We start from the raw sequence: 18,289 nt of genomic DNA, 5'->3' as shown, positions 1-18,289 counted from the left end.
TTGAAGAGGAAAGAATTCAACAAACCCAAATCTCTTTCAGATTTTCTTTTTTTTAATGGCTGGGTCTCACTCTGCAAGAAATAAAGCTCTCCAGCTAGTAAATTCCTTTCTCTCGTGTCAAACTGCTGAATTCTGAAATCAGTAACGACACATGTGACTCAATGAAATCAGTGAGACTATGTTCAGTAATTAATACTTCCAATATGGGTTATACTCAAAATTCCTCCTTAGTTATAGATTAGGTAGTAAATTGAAAATGGTAGGAAAACAGGCAGTTGAAGAAGGCACAATATCATTCTGAGGAGGGAAGAAAAGGGTGTGTTTTAAAACTGTTTGTGTTTTTATGGCCTTTTCTTCCTAGATACGTTTACATTTGAATAAGAATTTTAGTAAATACAAGGAGATTATAATAAGAGGAGGTGAAAACCTTTACTCTACATTTAATATTTCCTAATTCTTCTCTAGAAGGCTCTCAGCATTAGTGTTGTGGAGTCATGGAGTATTTGTTACTCAACACTGAGATATGGTGAAATTTTGCACTGAAACCTGACATTAACAGGACTACTCACAGTACATTCAGAATTGTACATGTCTTTGCAGGATTGGGTTTTAGGTTTCCAAAACATTTAGAAGTCATAGAGGGGCTTTTGAAGATTTCTATTGCTTTTCTTACTCTGTGGGTTCCAAGTAGCGTCTATTATTGTGTCTTATAAGTCATGTTTCTGGTGCGCTTCTGACACTATACTTTTATAATAATGTTTGATATGCTGTATTTGAGAGGATATGATTTTGTCTGGTCTGCTGTGTTCAGCCAAAAAAACATTTTGAAGTTTTAGCACTAGAATTACAAAGTTATGGATGGCTGTCAATAAGGACATAGGCAGCTGCCAGGTAGTCTGAGGGCAATGGAGTAGTCTTTTCTTCATCCTTTATACTTGAAGTATGTGTTTTGGTTTTCTTAGAAGTTATAGTACTAGAATGAATTTTGTGGGTGAATTGAAATAAAGTATCCTATCAGTGATGAAAAAAAGATGCTAGTTAGCTTTATCTCATTGCTTAGGATTCATAAAGTACAGAATCTAGGTCTGAGGAACTAAGTTGAATGTACTTTTTATTGTTTTTATTTTTCAGAGGCCCGGAAGACACAATAAATGATTGTAAAATCCTTTTTATAGAGGAAATGTACAAGATTGAAAAGCCAGGAGCCTATCCATTGACATTTGGGGATGGAGATTTCAAAAGTATGCTTTTTTGTATTATTTGAATAGAAGTACAAATTGAATTATGTTTCTTTAAAAAAAATAGAAGGATCAGCATGCAAGAGGTAATAATTGTTTTGTGTGTTCAGGAAAGTGATTACATAGAATCCTTTTTAGTTTTCTGTTCTAAAAGTATATTTACTGTAAGGTGGCTCTATTACTTGACGTATTGAGAAACTGATAACACCTTAGTGCTGTCAGTCATAATCAGGGAAAAAGGGGAACAGCTGATAACATTCTAAATGAACAGTGCAGAAGGAATTCATAGTCTCAGTTAAGTTCCTAGACAGGTGTCCAGGTCACCAAAACTGCTATTGCAATTGACACAACATTTAAACTTTTAATAAATTAATAAATGCCAAAGATAGAATCAGTCTGTAATGATGCGCTTTAACCCTGTCATTATGTCAGAATTAAAAAAAAAAAAGAGCCAAAGCTGCTTGTACCATGGAAAAAAAAGGGATAATTAATGTTTGGATTATTATCTGGCCCTGCATGACCTTCTAAAAAAATAACTGTGCCATATCTCCTCATCCTCTCCACAACCACAGGAAGGAGTTAGTGGCAGGAGTTGGTTATCTTAAAAGTAGTGTGACATTTTATCCTAAGTTTAAAAGTATATTAAAGTTAAGAGTGATAAGTGTTTGTGATAGCAACACTGAGAGATTGGACTGCAGCTCTACTATTAGGTATTAGATACTATTATTATTAGACTTTTGACCTTAAGGCAATTTTTCAGTACCTTTGTATGTAGCTCTCAGTGCACAAGAACTAGTCTGCTTACTGTTTATTTGCCATCATCTAAAAAGATTACTGTTTTCAGAGTAGCAAATACCATTTGCTGAGGTATTCTTAAAAGTAAAAATGTGAATTCCTGTAAATGAGCTCCTCACAATTCATTTTTCATTATTTGTGATTTACTTTCCTCAGATTACTCACAAAAAATTAACCATCCATTCTGTTTATTTTTTCTTGGTCACATTAAAGGGTTTTTGCAATATCTTAAAACATGTTTTTGTTTTAAAAAATTGTAGTATGAGAAATTTAAAAATCTATAGATACTGCTTTGCATTTACATACCTACTTATTTTGCAAGTCTACTTTTTAAAGGGCATATGAAATTATTACAGTTCATTTAGTTCTTCCCTGCAGCTACTGGGTATTGAGTTAATTTTTAAAATTATATGTGTGTTAAGGAAATGAATGATTACTATATTGCCGACTATACAAAATTGTCTACAGTGGCAACATTTGATCTGACATGAGTATTTATTTATCATAGAATCATAGAATCATTTAGGTTGGAAAAGACCCTTAAGATCATCGAGTCCAACTGTTAACCTGACACTGCCAAGTCCACCACTAAACCATGTCCCTAAGCACCACATCTACACGTCTTTTAAATACCTCCAGGGCTGGTGACCCAACCACTTCCCTGGGCAGCCTGTTCCAATGCTTGATAACCCTTTCGATGAAGAAATTTTTCCTCATATCCAATCTAAATTTCACCGGGCACAACTTGAGACCATTTCCTCTCGTCCTATCACTGGTTACTTGGGAGAAGAGACCAACACCCACCTCGCTACAACCTCCCTTCAGGTAGTTGTAGAGCGTGATGAGGTCTCCCCTCAGCCTCCTCTTCTCCAGGCTAAACAACCCCAGTTCCCTCAGCCGCTCCTCATAGGACTTGTGCTCCAGACCCTTCACCAGCTCATTGACCTTCTCTGGACACGCTCCAGCACCTCCATGTCCTTCTTGTAGTGTGGGGTCCAAAACTGAACACAGTATTCAAAGTGTGGCCTCACCATTCTGTACTTCCTACACAGATTGCCACCTTTATTGTTTCAAAGTCAAGCTCTTTATTTTCACTTACAGCTCTTTCCCTCCTATTTGAAATATTTCCTTATTTGTAGCCTCTTTGCTTAAACTACTCATATATTGCCATCTGTGTAGAGATTTGCACCTCTGTGTATGTTTTGTTTCATTCTGTTCCTGGTCCCATTTTTATTCATTTCAGGATATTGTTTACAAACCTTCATAAATAAACATAACACAGAAATATAATCTTTAAAAGTGTAACCCTGAAAACTTAATTGATCTGACAATTTCTTGTTTTGAACTGCTCTTTTTCCTGAGGCCAACTTTCTCACCACACTTCCCTTTTCATTTCTGTTCATGTGATTCTGATTTTTTGGTAAGCTGTCTTGCCTTTGTTCCCTTTAAGCACAGTGCACATCAGGTGAGCTGTGTGCCATAGGCAGTGTACCCTTTACCTCTGGACTGTACTTAGATCCCTATTCATACTTTGTATTTAAAATTTTAAAATATATACTCATACATCTATAAACACACTCACAGCTACCTTAGCTTATATGCTATGAAAAGCTGCAGATTTTTGTTACAATAATGGCAGATGAAATTCAAATTAATTGGCCTTAAATATTCTATGAGATTCTTGTAAATACAATCAGAAAATGCACTGACTGTATTTTTGTCTATATTAAGCTACTGTCCATATCCTTTCCAAAAGATAGAATGCCTACTTTGGAAATGATCTTCATCGGATAAACAATGTAGGCCACCTCTGCAGAAAAATTGTTATTCCTTGAGCATGGCCATACGTTAGTTAGGTTTTATATGTGTAAATTAGGTAAAAATGTGTATGACATGTCAATATATGTTTAGCAGTTACAGTTAAAAATAAGGTAGTTATTTTCAAATTACTTAATGGAAATCTAAATTCTACAGCCCAGGAAAAGAGTACGGTTAAACCTGTTAGAAAATTATATTAGAAAATTAGAAAACTAAAAAGCGACATACTTGTAAATACATTTCGAATACTTATATGCAAAACAGAAATAAGACCTAGATATCAACATATATTACTTCCATCAGAATCCAAATTTGTGCTATGAACACGTGATAACTCTTCCTGCAAAAGAAGAAAATATGAAATGATATATGCAACTAAACCCTACAGTGTTGGTAGGGGTGAACAGACCCATCTTGATGTGACCAATAGTGCAGATATATTCAGTCCATTTGACTTACGACATGGTTGAAGCAGAAATGTGAAAAATTAAAGTCATGTCATGAAAATGACAGTTTATAGTTTGTTTGTATATTGAAGAAAGTTGAAAATTCCAGGTATCATTTAACTGAACTAAAATATGTAGACCTTTTTGCTTTTTTCCTGTTTTTAAGAAAAATATTATTACTAACTTTTCACCTAAGAAACTGTTATTGTAACTGAAAACAGTAAATTACTTAGGCCTAAACAACTTGTGGTGGTAAGAGATACAGAAAAATACGCAGTTTCTTTTTGGCTGTTATTTATTGGATGAGGTAGACTAGTAAGTTTCTTTAGGGAGTGCTCAGTCATCACTGTTAAAATTTTTCGAAGGGGATACCAGTTACCTGGGGTTTCTTCAGTCTGACTTGACTTGAAGTGGTGTTGACACCTTGGACAGACCGTGAGTTTTGTCTGGGTGTGCTGGAAAATCCACAGATTTGTTCATCAGCACTCTTACAATGTTTTGTTTCTCTTCAAATGAACCCTGGGAGAGAAGTCTTAAACTAGAAGATTACTTCCATTTGAATAGTATGGAGGTAAGTCTTCTAGGCTAGACTTTGGTAGAAGCAGTACACTGAGAGATTTTGGCTTTCTTTTTAAGGGTATCTGACCTTTGCCTTTGAGGCTTTGTAAAATAACCACTGCTGGTAGCCTTACACATTTGCTCCTCGTGTTTTCCAGTCAGTACATCTCACTAGACCTTCTATCTGTAGCTGGTAATTTTCCCTCTTCAGTGGTTCTTCTTTTATGTTCTTCAGCTTTTATGGTTTTTCTCTTAAAAAAAAAAAATCGAACTGCAGTGTTCTAGCACTTCTTATCATAGAATGGTTTGAGTTGGAAGAGACCTTTAAAGATCATCTAGTCCAACTCCCCTGCCATCAGGGGACATCAGGCAGGGACATCCTCAACTAGATCAGGGTGCTCAAAGCCCTGTCCAAGCTGACTTTGAACACTTCCAGGGATGGGGCATCCACAACTTCTCTGGGCAACCTGTTCCAGTGTCTCACCACCCTTATCATAAAAAATTTCTTCCTTGTATCCAGTTTAAATCTACCTTCTTTCAATTTAAAACTGTTGCTCCTTGTCCTGTCACTACAGGCCCTGGTAAAAAGTCTTTCCCTGTCTTTCTTATAAGCCCCCTTTAAGTATTGAAAGGCCATAATAAGGTCTGCCTGCAGCCTTCTCTTCTCCAGGCTGAACAAACCCAGCTCTCTCAGCCTTTCTTCGTAGGAGAGGGTTCCAACCCTCTGATCATTTCCATGGCTCTCCTCTGGACCTGCTCTAACAGGTCCGTGTCTTTCTTCTACTGGGGATCCCTGAACTGGATGCAGTACTCCAGGCATACTCCAGGGGTCTCACGACAGGAAGAAGCCGCTCCCTTGACCTGCTGGCCACGCTTCTTTTTATGCAGCCCAGGGTATGATTGGCTTTCTGGGCTGCAAGTGCACACTTGCTGGCTCATATCCAATTTTTCGTCCACCAGTATCCCCAAGTCCTTCTCTGCAGGGCTGCTCTCAATCCATTATTTCCCCACCTGTATTGATATTGGGGATTGTCTTGTGCAGGACCTTGCACCTGGCCTTGTTGAACTTCAGGAGGTTCACATGAGCCCACTCCTCAAGCCTGTCAAGGTCCCTCTGGATGACATCCCTTCCCACTGGTGTATCAACTGCACCACTCAGCTTTGTCATCCACAAACTTGTTGAGGTGCATTCATCCCACTATCTATGTCATTGATACAGTTATTAAATAGTACTGGTCCCAGTATGGACCCTTGAGGGACACCGCTCGTTACTGGTTTCCACTTGGACATTGAGCCATTGGATGCAGACCATCCACTCTTTAGAAGCAGCCATCCAACCAAGTCCTTATCCATCTGATAGTTCATCCACCAAACCATATCTCTCCAATTCAGCAGCAATAATGTTGTGTGGAACCAGACCAAAGGCCTTACCGAAGTCCAGGTAAATGACATCCGTAGTTCTTTCCTTGTGCACTGATGCATTCAGTCCATTGTAGAGGGCTACTAGATCAGTCAGGCACGATTTGCCCTTGGTGAAGCCATGTTGGCTGTCTTTAATCACCTCCCTGTCTTCCATATGCTTTGACATGTCTTCCAGGAATCTCTGTTCTATGATCTTACTGGGCACTGAGGTGAGGCTGACTGGTCAATAATATCCAGGATCTTCCTTTTTACCCTTTTTAAAAAAGAGGGCAATATTTCTTTGCTTCCAGTCACTGCGGACTTTCTGTGACTGCCATGACTTTTCAGATATGATGGAGAGTGGCTTGGCAACTGCATCAGTCCGTTTCCTCAGGACCCTCGGATGCATCTCATTTTGTCCCATGGATTGTGTATGTTCAGGTTCCTCAGATGGTCTCAGACGTGATCTTCTCTTACAGTGGGGAGCGACTTCATTCCCCCAGTCCCCTGCCTTGAAGTTCAGGGACTTGAGAGATGTGGGAAGAGTGATTACCAGTGAAAATTGAGGCAAAAGAATTGCTGTGTACCTCAGCCTTCTCCATGTCGGTTGTCACTAGTTGTCCTGTCTCAGGACAGAGGGGCAGAGAGGGGGATTGGGGGTCGGGTACATTTTCTTTAATCTTCCTTTTCTGACCAACATACCTGTGAAGCCATGCTTATTATTCGTAGCATCCTTTGCCAAACTCAGCTCCAACTGTGCCTTAGCTTTCCTGATCCCATTCTTACACATCCGGGCAGTGTCCCTGTATTCTTCCGAGGATACATGTCCCTGGTTCCACTGCCTGTGCATTTCTTTCTTATGCTTTAATTTGACCAGGAGGTCCTTACTGAGCAATGCTGGTCTCCTGCACTCCTTGCCTGATTGGTTACACATGGGAATTGAGAGCTCTTGTGCTGTAAGAAAAATGTCCTTAAAGAGCTGCCAACTCCTTTATCCCTGAGGGCAGTTTCCTAGGGGGTCCCATCCACTAATTCCTTAAACAACTTTAGGTTCAGTCTCCTAAAATTCAGGGTCCTGACTTTAATCTTTCTTCGGCCCATATCCCTCGAGATTGTGAATTCCACCAGGGCATGATCACTGCAGCCCAGGCTGCCACTGATCTGGACCTCTGGAATTAGTTCATCTCTCTTGGTAAGCAACAGGTCCAGTAATGCTTCTCCTCTGGTTGGGCTGTCTGTCACCTGGATTAGGAGATTATCCTCGATGCTCTCTAAGAGTCTCCTGGACTGCTTACAGCTTGCTGTGCTGCTTTTCTGGCAGATATCAGGGTGACTGAAGTCCCCCAGCTGGATCAGAGCCTGTGAGCACGATACTTCTGCAGTAAGAACACTTCATCAACAGGCTCCTCTCGATCGGGTGGGCGGTAATAAACGCCAGCCACGAGGTTTCCTTTGTTGGCTTGGCCAACTTGGCCCAAGTTTCATCCACAAGCTCTCGACCTGCTCATCACTGGTTTTCAAAGACAGCTCTGTGCAATCAGTCCATAGAGGCCAAATCGCCCACCCCTTCTTCCTTGCCTGTCCCTTCTGAAGAGTTCTTAGCCATCCGATGCAGTGCTCCAGTCGTGTGATTTGTTGAACCAAGTTTCAGTGATAGTGATTAGATCATAGCTTTCCAGCTGCGCAGTCACTTCCAATTCCTGCTCTTTGTTACCCATGCTACACGCATCAGTGTAGAGACGTTTCAGCTGGGCTACAGACCATGTCACCTTTTCAGAGGAAAAAGCCCTAATTCCTTTGAGGCAATTCACAGGTTTTTCCCTGTTGGTTCCTAATACATCGGCAGCCCCTGACTCTTCTTTGTAACTTAAAACTCCATCCCCTTCCCTCTCTAAGTCTAGTTGCTTCCACCTTTGAAGATAAAAGTATTCTTCAAAGTCCTCCAGAAAGACTGCAGATACAGCACACCACTTGGCATTCCAGTCCCCCTTTCTTATAAGTCTTTCAGTCTGGAGTTTCTCTCCACAGAGGTTTTACACTGATATCTTATCCATGTGGATCAAATTTTCTGTAAAGTCTATTCAGCTGGGAGGGCAAATTTTTCCTCAACAGGAAGGGGCTGGGATTTCTGCAAACCCCTAAACTAAAGTAATTCCTTTCTTTCTCAGTACGCTTAGGAAAAAAGTAAAGTATCCAGAACTTCTCTGGATACATCAGGGATCCACCTCATCTTTATATTCAAGAATCAACTCCTAAAAGAAATATTTACTTTGATTGCTTATGTTATCCAAGCAAACTTAACTTACAAGGAACTGATAAGCTATACAGCTTCTGAAGGCAGCAACTTGGACAATGACTCATAGTGAAGAAAAATAAAAAATAAAGCTGAGAGAAGATGGAAGCTTGTCCTTGAGTATTCTCTCATGCTAGTCAGAGAAACCTGGGGCAGTTCTCCAGGTCTGGGGTTTGACAAATTCTAGTTTCCCCTAAAAATGTATCAGAAAGGCAGCAGTCCTTTAGTATGAAAAAAATTCTGTTTTTTCCTAAGGATTAAATCTCATGGGAACAGGCAGTGTTTTCTTAAATATTATGATTTGTTTCTTGTGCCCTTCTTTTTTTGTCTAAAATTCTGTCTGCTTAGCACCTGTGGAAGAATCTGATGTTCATGCTGCCTCCGAAGGGCTGTAGGGGTTTTGGGGTTGGGAGGAGGTGTTTTGTAGTGGGGCTGCTTTTCAAATGCCTTATTAATGAACTTGCTTGTGACATCATGGACATATTCAGTAAGCTTTTGTCCCAGAGAATGAAAGTGTTATTTTTTTGTATGACTAATGACTTTTGGGTATTTTTGGCAAAGATTATGACAGGAATAAGTTTGTCTGTCCTTATCACACTGTCCTAGGCCAATTGCCCTTTTGAGTAGACATTGTCAAACAGTTCAGAAGGTCCTCAGATAATATGCTTATGGACTTCCAAGAAAATTTATTCAAAGTGTTGGTATTCCAGCTGTTTCAGTTTCTGAACTTCCATAACCTGTGGTTATTTTCTTCTTCCAGAATGGTACTTGAAAGAACATTTTCTGGCCCATTTTAAACTTTAAGAAAAATATCCTCTCTATTATCTCAGGTGTCTAGATTCTCCAGTTTCCTACTTCCAACTCTGAACTCTCAAAGAGTCTTTCTAGTCTTCCTTGTCTTCTGATTCAAAGCCAATTCTTCTTTCAGATAAAATACTATTTCCAGAGAAGTTTGGAAGTACTCTATTTATTAGACTAATTTTAAGCTCAAATTTACTTCCATGGCATTTCTAGATGACTTCCGCACAGAACATACGTGTGAAATTTTTTTTCTTTTAATGTTGGAATTCTTTGGGCAGTGATCAAGTTCTCTTCTGAAGTCATCTTTCATTTCTCCGGACCTTCTACTTGTTTCAGACATTTCTCCTGCAAGCGTTAATTCTGCTACAAGTATTCAGTGTTTCTTCCCTCTCCTCTTTCATATCTAGTTTAGGCTACTAAATGTTTTTCTTTTGTATAAAAGCATTTTTTCCTTGATTGAGGAACAAATGCCAATGGTTTTGTTTCACAGTGGCGTTCATAGGTCCAAATTTCCAAGTGAGCTGAAACAGAAAGTTAGTGTTTTGTTGTGTGTAAACTAAACTGCTGCTGTGAAACAACTGGTGATTTGGGGTTGTCTGTGGTCTCAGACTACTAATTTTTCTATCCAACTGTAAATTTAATTTAAGGGGAGGAGAGCTGTTCCAAATTGTAGTTTCGTCTTTATTTGACTGTTACCAGCTACCTAATTGGAATTTCTTCATGGCTGTATTTAAGAAGATTCCAACTAGAGATTGTGCTAGGCTCCATCTGTAGGGAGAGTGTGCAGGTGGCATGTTGGGAGCGGGAGAGGAGAAAATAAGAGAAGCTGCTGATTAGTCATTTTCTTTACTGCTTATTTATACAGCAAAAAAATCCCATTAGCCTAGATAGTCAAATACCTCGTTGTAAGAAGAAAGCATTTTCAAGAGGGCAGTGTTCATGTGCAGAAATAATTTTTTCCTGTAGATACAGTAATGCACTTTTCTAAGATACATGGCATTTGACTTTTGCTTTGTTTTTGACAGGAAAAAGTGGCCCTGAATGCAAGCACTGTAGGGCTGATCCAGATAAGGAGTGCCGTTTTTGTTCGTGTTATTTGTGTGGTGGAAAACAGGATGCTCACATGCAACTTCTGTGTGATGAATGTAATATGGCTTATCATATATACTGCTTGAACCCTCCCTTAAGCAAGATACCAGAAGATGAGGACTGGTAAATATACAAGGATGATTTACTTATCTATATTGCCATTCTATACATGGTAACTTTTTGTTATTTGCACCTCGTGAGAGTCAATACTGAAGAATTTTTAAAATTCTGCTGTGTTTTTCATCCATTTACTTAATATAAACCTTATGTTTTCTGTCAAGGTAATTCTTTTAAATCATTCACAAAGGATTAGTAGTAAGCTTTAATGACCATTATGGAGTTTCAAAACTGGTATGTTCATTTTATTCATTATGATCATTATGATCTTCTGTGACATTATCTGATCTGATTGTGTATATCAACAGTGGTTGCTCCCCAGCCATTTAATTTTGTTCAAGCTTCACTGCTTGAACAATTCTGTTACGCTCACCCTTCTCTTCCCCTTCATCCTCTGTCCCTGTTGCTGCCCCTGTGCCCTTCCTGTATCTTCTCGTTGCCTCTACTCCATTCATTTCTCCTGCTGTGGGAGGACCACCACCTTGCTACTCTTCATTTCTACTGTCCCTGGTTCTGCCAGCAGGAAAACCAAACTAACTGGCATTGTTAAATCAAGATAATTGTATTTTGAAATGAATCTGCGTGGACCATTAGCAGCCCATTAAGTTATCTGGGCTCTATACCATTTTTTGACTTTATTAGCTATCTACAATTTACAGTGTTTGTATTTATCACCTGTCTATGACTTACATGAGATGCTTATCCTTTATAAATAAGAAATAAATAGAACTTTATTCTAATAAAGTTTCCCATTACATAGACATCAAGAAATGTCTAAGATGTCTATGGATACGTTTTATGGAATCTCTTTGGACCTTGTGAGTAAATTTTATGTAAAAATCTGCCTAAGTCCTTTGGAAGTTTTAACATTCTCTGGAAATAAATAATTCAATCTTCTAAATGATAGTGGATGCCATAGTAGGTTTGTTTATTGGTCAGTGTCTAATGGTCTGCGTGTTTTCTGGGGCATTGCATTTTTTTCTGAACTCCTTCTGTGTTTATGCCAGTGTGTGATTTAGTGATTGAGACCGTTAACATTGATAGGTGTTTCTCAGTGTGTACATTTGGCCACAGGGATACTGTTGTTGGAAGTTGATCTTTTTCCCATGAAACTTCTGCACTGGGAAGAGTTGTATTCAATGTTTTTGGAGGAACTGCTGTCTTGAAACACTATCTAAAAAATATTTTCAGTACCTCCTAGAAATATGTATGGGTCATTGGAACTAAAAATAGCATTTATTTGAATATTGTCTATGTGCCTTCCACTTCTTGCATATGCAAAATGATTATGGTGTTTATTCAGCAGTGTTTATTTCACAGCATGTTAGTCTGAACTATCCCCAAGTTTTCTACTGTCAAGGCAGACTGGTCTTCTGTGCATGACATCTTCCTGCTTCCTACTACTTCTCAACATAAGTGAGTTGATGTCACATGTTGGAAACCATTCTCAGCACACAAGAGGTTTATTACTGACTGCAATCCATAAGTGGTATTCTTACCTGATTGCATCTGACCTTTGGATATAGCAGCTGAGAAGTTCTTTTTTGACTTCCTTCATTCAGAATATTCAATGAGACCATCTGTCTGGAAGTACACACGTGTTGGGTCCATCCATGCTTTAGCTGCCCCTTACTCTTAGAACGAGCTCTAATCCAGTACTCCAGCAACAGTAAAGTCCACCTATTTTCCAGTACTAGTCACAGGATAAAGAAAATATATATGCTTCAAGTCAGTGACTCCCTCCCACAAAACGCCCAAATCCTTTGTTCTACCCTGAAAACAATTTATTCTCTCTAGTTTCTTCTACGCCCTCAAATACACAGAAGGTTTGATAGGCACGTCAGGATACTGATGCTGAAATCTCACCAGCCATCAGTGTCTCTTTGGTTTAGCTAGTGTCCTAAGATTATTTTGGCCTGCTGGCTGCTTCATACTATTTTTCAGATTAGGTATTAGTGTTCTGGTCTTCACTGGTGCCCATTCTTTTTCAACAGCTTCTTATGAAACATTCTTATGAGTTACTCTACTTCTATTTCAGAGGGCTACAGAGAAAGTTTGAAGATAGAAATTTTTTCAAAGGGTAGCCAGTACTGCTCAAATCTCCCTACCCTTTTACATTAATATCACTTAACTGCACTGCATAGGTCCCCAGGACTGTTTTCCTCCATACAGAGGATTCACTGTTCTGTAGACAACCACACAAGAATTAAATTGGCTGACAACATGGTCTTTAGAGTCCCTCAGGTCATACGTTAAGTGCACTTTTAGACCATTCCGCTTAAATTTCTGGCAAAAAAATTAAGAATTTCAACAAGTAGTAGAAGTTTAATTCATATAATTAAAATGTCTTGAAAAATAGCTGTCAAGCTTTTTAACTTGTTTTTGTTTGCTGTGTGACGATATGAGTCTTAAGATTTATTCATCTAAGTAGATAGCTGCATCTGTGGATGAAGTCACTGGGTGGGAGAGGTACTGTTATGGAGCTGGCTTGTGACAGTTAATTTTGGGATACTTAGTGATGCCAGCCCTTTGCAGTCTTAGTGCTTGGATGCATGTAGGAGTGCGGTTGCACTGGGTGAAGCAGTGTCTCCTACCAAAGAGGAGGTCTGTGTTCTCCCTTCTTCTTGCATATTAGCAAAGAGTCATGGCTGTCTGATCCTTAATTTCTTGACAGATTTTGTTTGGATTAGAAGTGGAAAAATTTCCATTTAGTATTTTTATAGTGTAAAATTTGGCAAATTCTGTTCAGGGGCTAAGCCCGCAGTTTGGGAAAGGTTGATAAGTTTCTCTTCCAGAGATTACATCAGTCTATATGCGAAACAGTGTTTAATATTCCATACAAAACACAGTTTAAAAAATATTAAGGTAATATGGTTACCTTATCAAGAAGCAGGGAATGCCCTAGTTAATTCACCTTGTGAATTTACATTATGTCATGTTCCTTCTTTTAATTGGTCATTGCATACTTTTTTTTTAAACAACTGTAGTATCATTCAAAGTCTTAATGTGAGAATTTCAGCATCAAAATATTTTTTATTTCTTTTTATCTACACAGCTTCATTGTCTTAATGGTTCAACACCTTTATTGACATAGTGAAATCTGTGTCTGTGGATATTAATCGTTAATTCTTCTATTCATATCCATATACAAAAGTTAATTAATAAATCCAAAACAGTAGTAGTAATAGTACTAGTGGTAGTTATCTAAACTAGGTTATCAATGGTAGTGTAGATCAGGCTTCCTCCATTAGTGGCGTATGGGCCAAACCCAGCCCACGGGAGCCAGAAACATGGACAATTGCATTTCCGTTGGCATTCCTGGAATGGGATAAAAATGTTACCAGAGGCAGCAAAAGGACCAGTGTACTCCCTTTCTCTCTCTGCTGTAGTCACTGCATACTAGTATCTCCTACTTTCCCACCAGGATAGCTTTGTGTTAGCTGGAATGAGTCTCAGCAATATCTATATTCCAAATGGCTTCAGTGCTGTGGAGTGAGCGAGTGTGTGTGTGTGTGTGTCTACACACATTACATGATAGCTTGGCTCTGTTTGACATTCAGCTGCAGTGAAATTTATTGTACTAGAAGCAAAAAATAAGGGTTGAGTGGGCAGGATGTAGAAACAAACCAGGAGTATTGGTTAGCAGCGTACTGTAATCTCACCTGTCTTCTCCTTTACATGATCTAAATGAAAGAGGACAAAATGAAAAGAGAATACAGGAGACATGGGGACCTCTCACATATCATGTGAGAAAGAGTACATGTTTTGCCTCTAGCACTCTACCTTCAAAGATATTGAAATGCCCTTTTTTAAAAGTAGACAATATTTGTTCATGTTGTGTTCATTTTTTAAGCCATAGGCTTCAGCTGCTTAAGACCAGTATATGTTTGCTAGCTTGAAATATTTAGTCAAATATAAACAAATTGACACTATTTTGGCTACAAGAAATGTATTGCCATTATTATGAAGTAATTGAGAATTTACTAAAACCTTTTTTTAGGTATTGTCCTTCCTGCAAAAATGATTCTAATGAAGTTGTAAAGGCTGGAGAAAAGCTCAAACAGAGTAAAAAGAAAGCAAAGATGCCATCTGCCAGTACTGAAAGCCAGAGAGACTGGGGCAAGGTAGAGTGTACTTTAGAAATAGCTGTTACATGATTGTTCATGTATGTGGTACATTTATAATTCTATTTATATATGCACTACACAAAATTCAGTACTGGGTTGCACAGACAATAAAACAATGATTAATCCTGCCGAATATCTACTGGCAGTTAAAGCAGTGGAAGAATTATTAAGGAGACTAGAGGTAAAAACAAAAAAACCCAACCCCCGATCCCTCCCCCAAACCCATAAACACGTATTACTTAATTAACATTCCTTTTAATAATCGTTAACATATTTTAAAGTATGTGTTTGTTATAATGATCAAATTTCGTTATATCTGCATTGAATTTGCAAATAGTCTTCAGTATTATAATACTAATTCATTTTGTCTTATGTATTTTTAGGGCATGGCCTGTGTTGGTCGCACTAAGGAATGCACTATTGTTCCTTCAAATCATTATGGACCTATACCTGGTGTTCCTGTTGGGACAACCTGGAAATTCAGAGTTCAGGTATGTTGTTTCAGTATTAGCTGTAGTTGAAGTAAGTGAGAATAATAATGAATGGTTGGGCATTAAAATAAATTTAAATTGACAATGGCCATTTTCACCAGGACTAAACAAAGCAAATGCATTGATATGATTCTAATACTGAAAGTGATGCCGATAGTAGTGAAGGTTGAAGTATACTGATTTTACAATACAACTTAGTAAGTCTGTTGTGACTAGGATAAACAAATTTCACATGTTAAAATTCTGAGTGGGATTCCTAGTGAATAGAGTCAAGTATTTTCTGAAGTATACTTCACATGAACTGATTATCCCACTTAGGAGATGTAGACTGTAGACTTTGAAAACATTAGATGATATCGCTGTAAATTGACTCCTTGTTGGTTTTTTTGGTCACATGTAATGGATGTCCAAATCTTCTTTTAGGCTGATGAACAGCTTGAACCAGTGTAAACCTCTACTGCTACTGAAATTAGCTGTCCATTCAGCCTTTGCTGTTTCTTGCACTGTCTCATTTTCTGTTGCAAGTATTTCCTAGGCTGTATGGTAAACTAGATTGGTAGAAAAACTGGCAGAAGAATAATCTCATTTGGGGTAGGAGGGGAGTTAATTTTCCCAGTCCGTTTCCCATTTTGGTTATATAAGCACAGTGCAAATACTCAGCGGGGCAGGAAAAAACAAAGCAGGGAGGATGGGACAGCTTCCTTTTGTGCCAATACTGATTTTTTTTGTGGTTTCGAAGTGTCCAGCAAACTGCAAACTTACTTCCTTTTCCCCCAGCCTTATCTGCTAGCACTGATTTTTGTTTTATCTTTGATTTTTTTATTGTTGTTTTTAGTCGGGGAAATACTTCTTTGTTTTCAAAATCAGTGACTTCTTTGTCTCTTGCATGTGTAAAGGATTGTAATTGAACGTTTTCCATCATATTTGGAAGAATAGAAACAAGTCTTTCTAAACTGCTTGAGAGGCAAGCCAAGAATCAAAAGCCTCCTCTGATCTGTTTTCTGAACTTTTCCTCACCTGTTTTCTCATGAGAAGAAAACAGATGTTTTATTATTCAATCGGTAGAAGAGAACACTTAGCAGGCAATTTTCCTCTGATGGTAGTGTCTTCCAGTACTGTGTGAAGGATTTTGGATTTGGAAGGCCATGCAAGTTTTAAGGCTGATATGGTTAGCGGCAGACATTTTCCCCTTAGCAACAGTTTTCAATTTCCCTCCTTGGTAGAAATCACAGTGAAGCAGTTGAAACCTAAACTAGTTCTTTTGATCCTTTCTCACTTTGATGTCCATCGTTAACATTACCATCAATACAAACCTTAGATGAAGCAAATTAAATTTGTAATGTAAAATTATGCTGTTCATCATACCAGCGATTTTATACAAAATGACTTGCTTAAGAGGAAAATTCAGTTTTGATTCTTTGGGATATTTCGTTGACCTCTCCTGTGTTTGAAGAACTTTTTTGTGAAAGGAATTAAAATAAATAGTTAGCTTTTTGTTGGCTTCCAGATTAGGTAAAGTCTCATAAGTAAGAGGAGTTTCTAAAGTCACTTATGCAAACTCAGAATCTCAAAAACAAGTTTTATTTTCACTGCTCAACAATAATTGAAATTATTTGTTCACCTTTTTGTTAGGAATTCCATTTGTAACACAAAAGCTAATAGTTTTCAAATCTTTCTAGTGCTAGTAGGACAAAGGAACAGAATTAGAGCGCTGCTTTTGTCAGAAAATTAAGCAGAGAATGCTAATTTTTATATATATATATGTGGACTAGACATCAAAAGGCAATTACCATTTCTACATAATTATTTATGTAGAATTTCTACATAATTATTTAATTTTGGGTATAAATGAAATACTTCATCCTTTTTTTTTTTAAAAAAGATTGAAATGTTTTCTACGTAGAAAGTTAAACTATACTTTTGTTTCTCATATGACTAGTCTTTTGTATGAGAAATGAGTTTGTCTCAGCAAATCTATGAGAATTTAGAGACTGTAGTTTCTTTATTTCTGATTTGCGTAGTTTTTTATGACACAAACTCTCTTTTCCCTAGAAGGAAATTGACTAAGTATTGCTTCTGGAGAGAGCATCTGAAGAGCATCTTTGGCATGAATTACTTACCAGAGTTCATCTTTGGGGTGAATCACCTACCAGAAACCTAAATTTAATTGATAAAACCTGGAAATGAAAGAAGGGAGGGAGGAATGAATGAAAGGATGTTTGATACTGCAGGGAAGAGGAGCGCAATAGTGGGGCCTTTTTATTCAGCATACTCATAAATGGTCTGGAAAAATTGGCAAATAGCTGATAAAGTTAGGTGAGAGTGCTAAGTTGTTGTGGATAGTAAATGTGGGGTGGGGAACAGTTCTAACTATATAATTTGTAATGGGCTTTCAGCTACTTATTATTCTTATTATTCAGGAGAGAGATCTTCTAATAGCTGATTTTGAAAATATGCCATATTAATACCCAATAGTGATCAAAAAATAAATCAAGTGTTAAATTATTGTGAAAGGAAGGGTCAGGAAAATAAAATGAACGACAGTCAGGATGATTGAAGGAATGTGATGGTTTTCATTCAACGGGAAAAACTTTTCATTCTGGAAGAATGTCGAAAACATGGTGTAGTTTAGATGGCTACAAAATGAGGTACAGTATGAAAAAAATGATTAGGGACCGATATACATACTTTTGTAATGCAAAAAGGGGTCATCAAAAAGAAAGGTCAGCTGCCTACTTCAAAATGAACAAAAGTATTATTAGTCCATATGACAAGCGGTACTACTGTGAACGCTTTTCTCTCTTGTATGCTATGGATCCAAAAGTTTTAAGTAGTTTAGGAAGTCTGAGCCACAGACAGCTGGATGCTGAGAAATTGTGCAAGGAAGTATCACTGTGTCCTTGCATAGTTTTCATACTGTGCACAGCTCTTGTCTGTTGTTAGAGACAGCATTTTTGGCCAGCTGGACCTTTGATCTGATGTATTGTATTATGAAAGTACAAGGCTATAGCAGAAGAATGTAAACTTTCATGGAAGTGACTTAAAAGTGTAGGTCGGGAAAAGGAGTTCAGGAGAGATGTTCAAGCAGACTTTAATAATGTTGCCAGTTTACGGT

At 38.0% G+C, this 18,289-nt stretch overlaps 1 protein-coding gene across 4 annotated transcripts in view; it reads left to right on the top strand.

The window, feature by feature from the left end:
* The window catches only part of UHRF2 (ubiquitin like with PHD and ring finger domains 2), a 100,808-nt gene that overhangs the window by 56,361 nt on the left and 26,158 nt on the right, over positions 1 to 18,289 (top strand). For 2 of the 4 annotated variants that reach the window (XM_075138047.1, XM_075138046.1), the window contains exons 5-8: positions 1,132 to 1,241; positions 10,376 to 10,562; positions 14,557 to 14,680; positions 15,067 to 15,174. In XM_075138047.1, the coding sequence (XP_074994148.1) occupies positions 1,132 to 1,241; positions 10,376 to 10,562; positions 14,557 to 14,680; positions 15,067 to 15,174 (529 nt within the window). Of the gene's footprint in view, positions 1 to 1,131; positions 1,242 to 10,375; positions 10,563 to 14,556; positions 14,681 to 15,066; positions 15,175 to 17,226; positions 17,312 to 18,289 lie in introns of all 4 variants that reach the window. The other 2 variants (XM_075138049.1, XM_075138048.1) reach the window with 2 other exon arrangements.

Source organism: Calonectris borealis, chromosome Z (assembly GCF_964195595.1).
Source record: "Calonectris borealis chromosome Z, bCalBor7.hap1.2, whole genome shotgun sequence".
In the NCBI taxonomy this organism is placed as follows: domain Eukaryota; kingdom Metazoa; phylum Chordata; class Aves; order Procellariiformes; family Procellariidae; genus Calonectris; species Calonectris borealis.
This window is presented reverse-complemented; position numbering and strand designations above follow the sequence as displayed.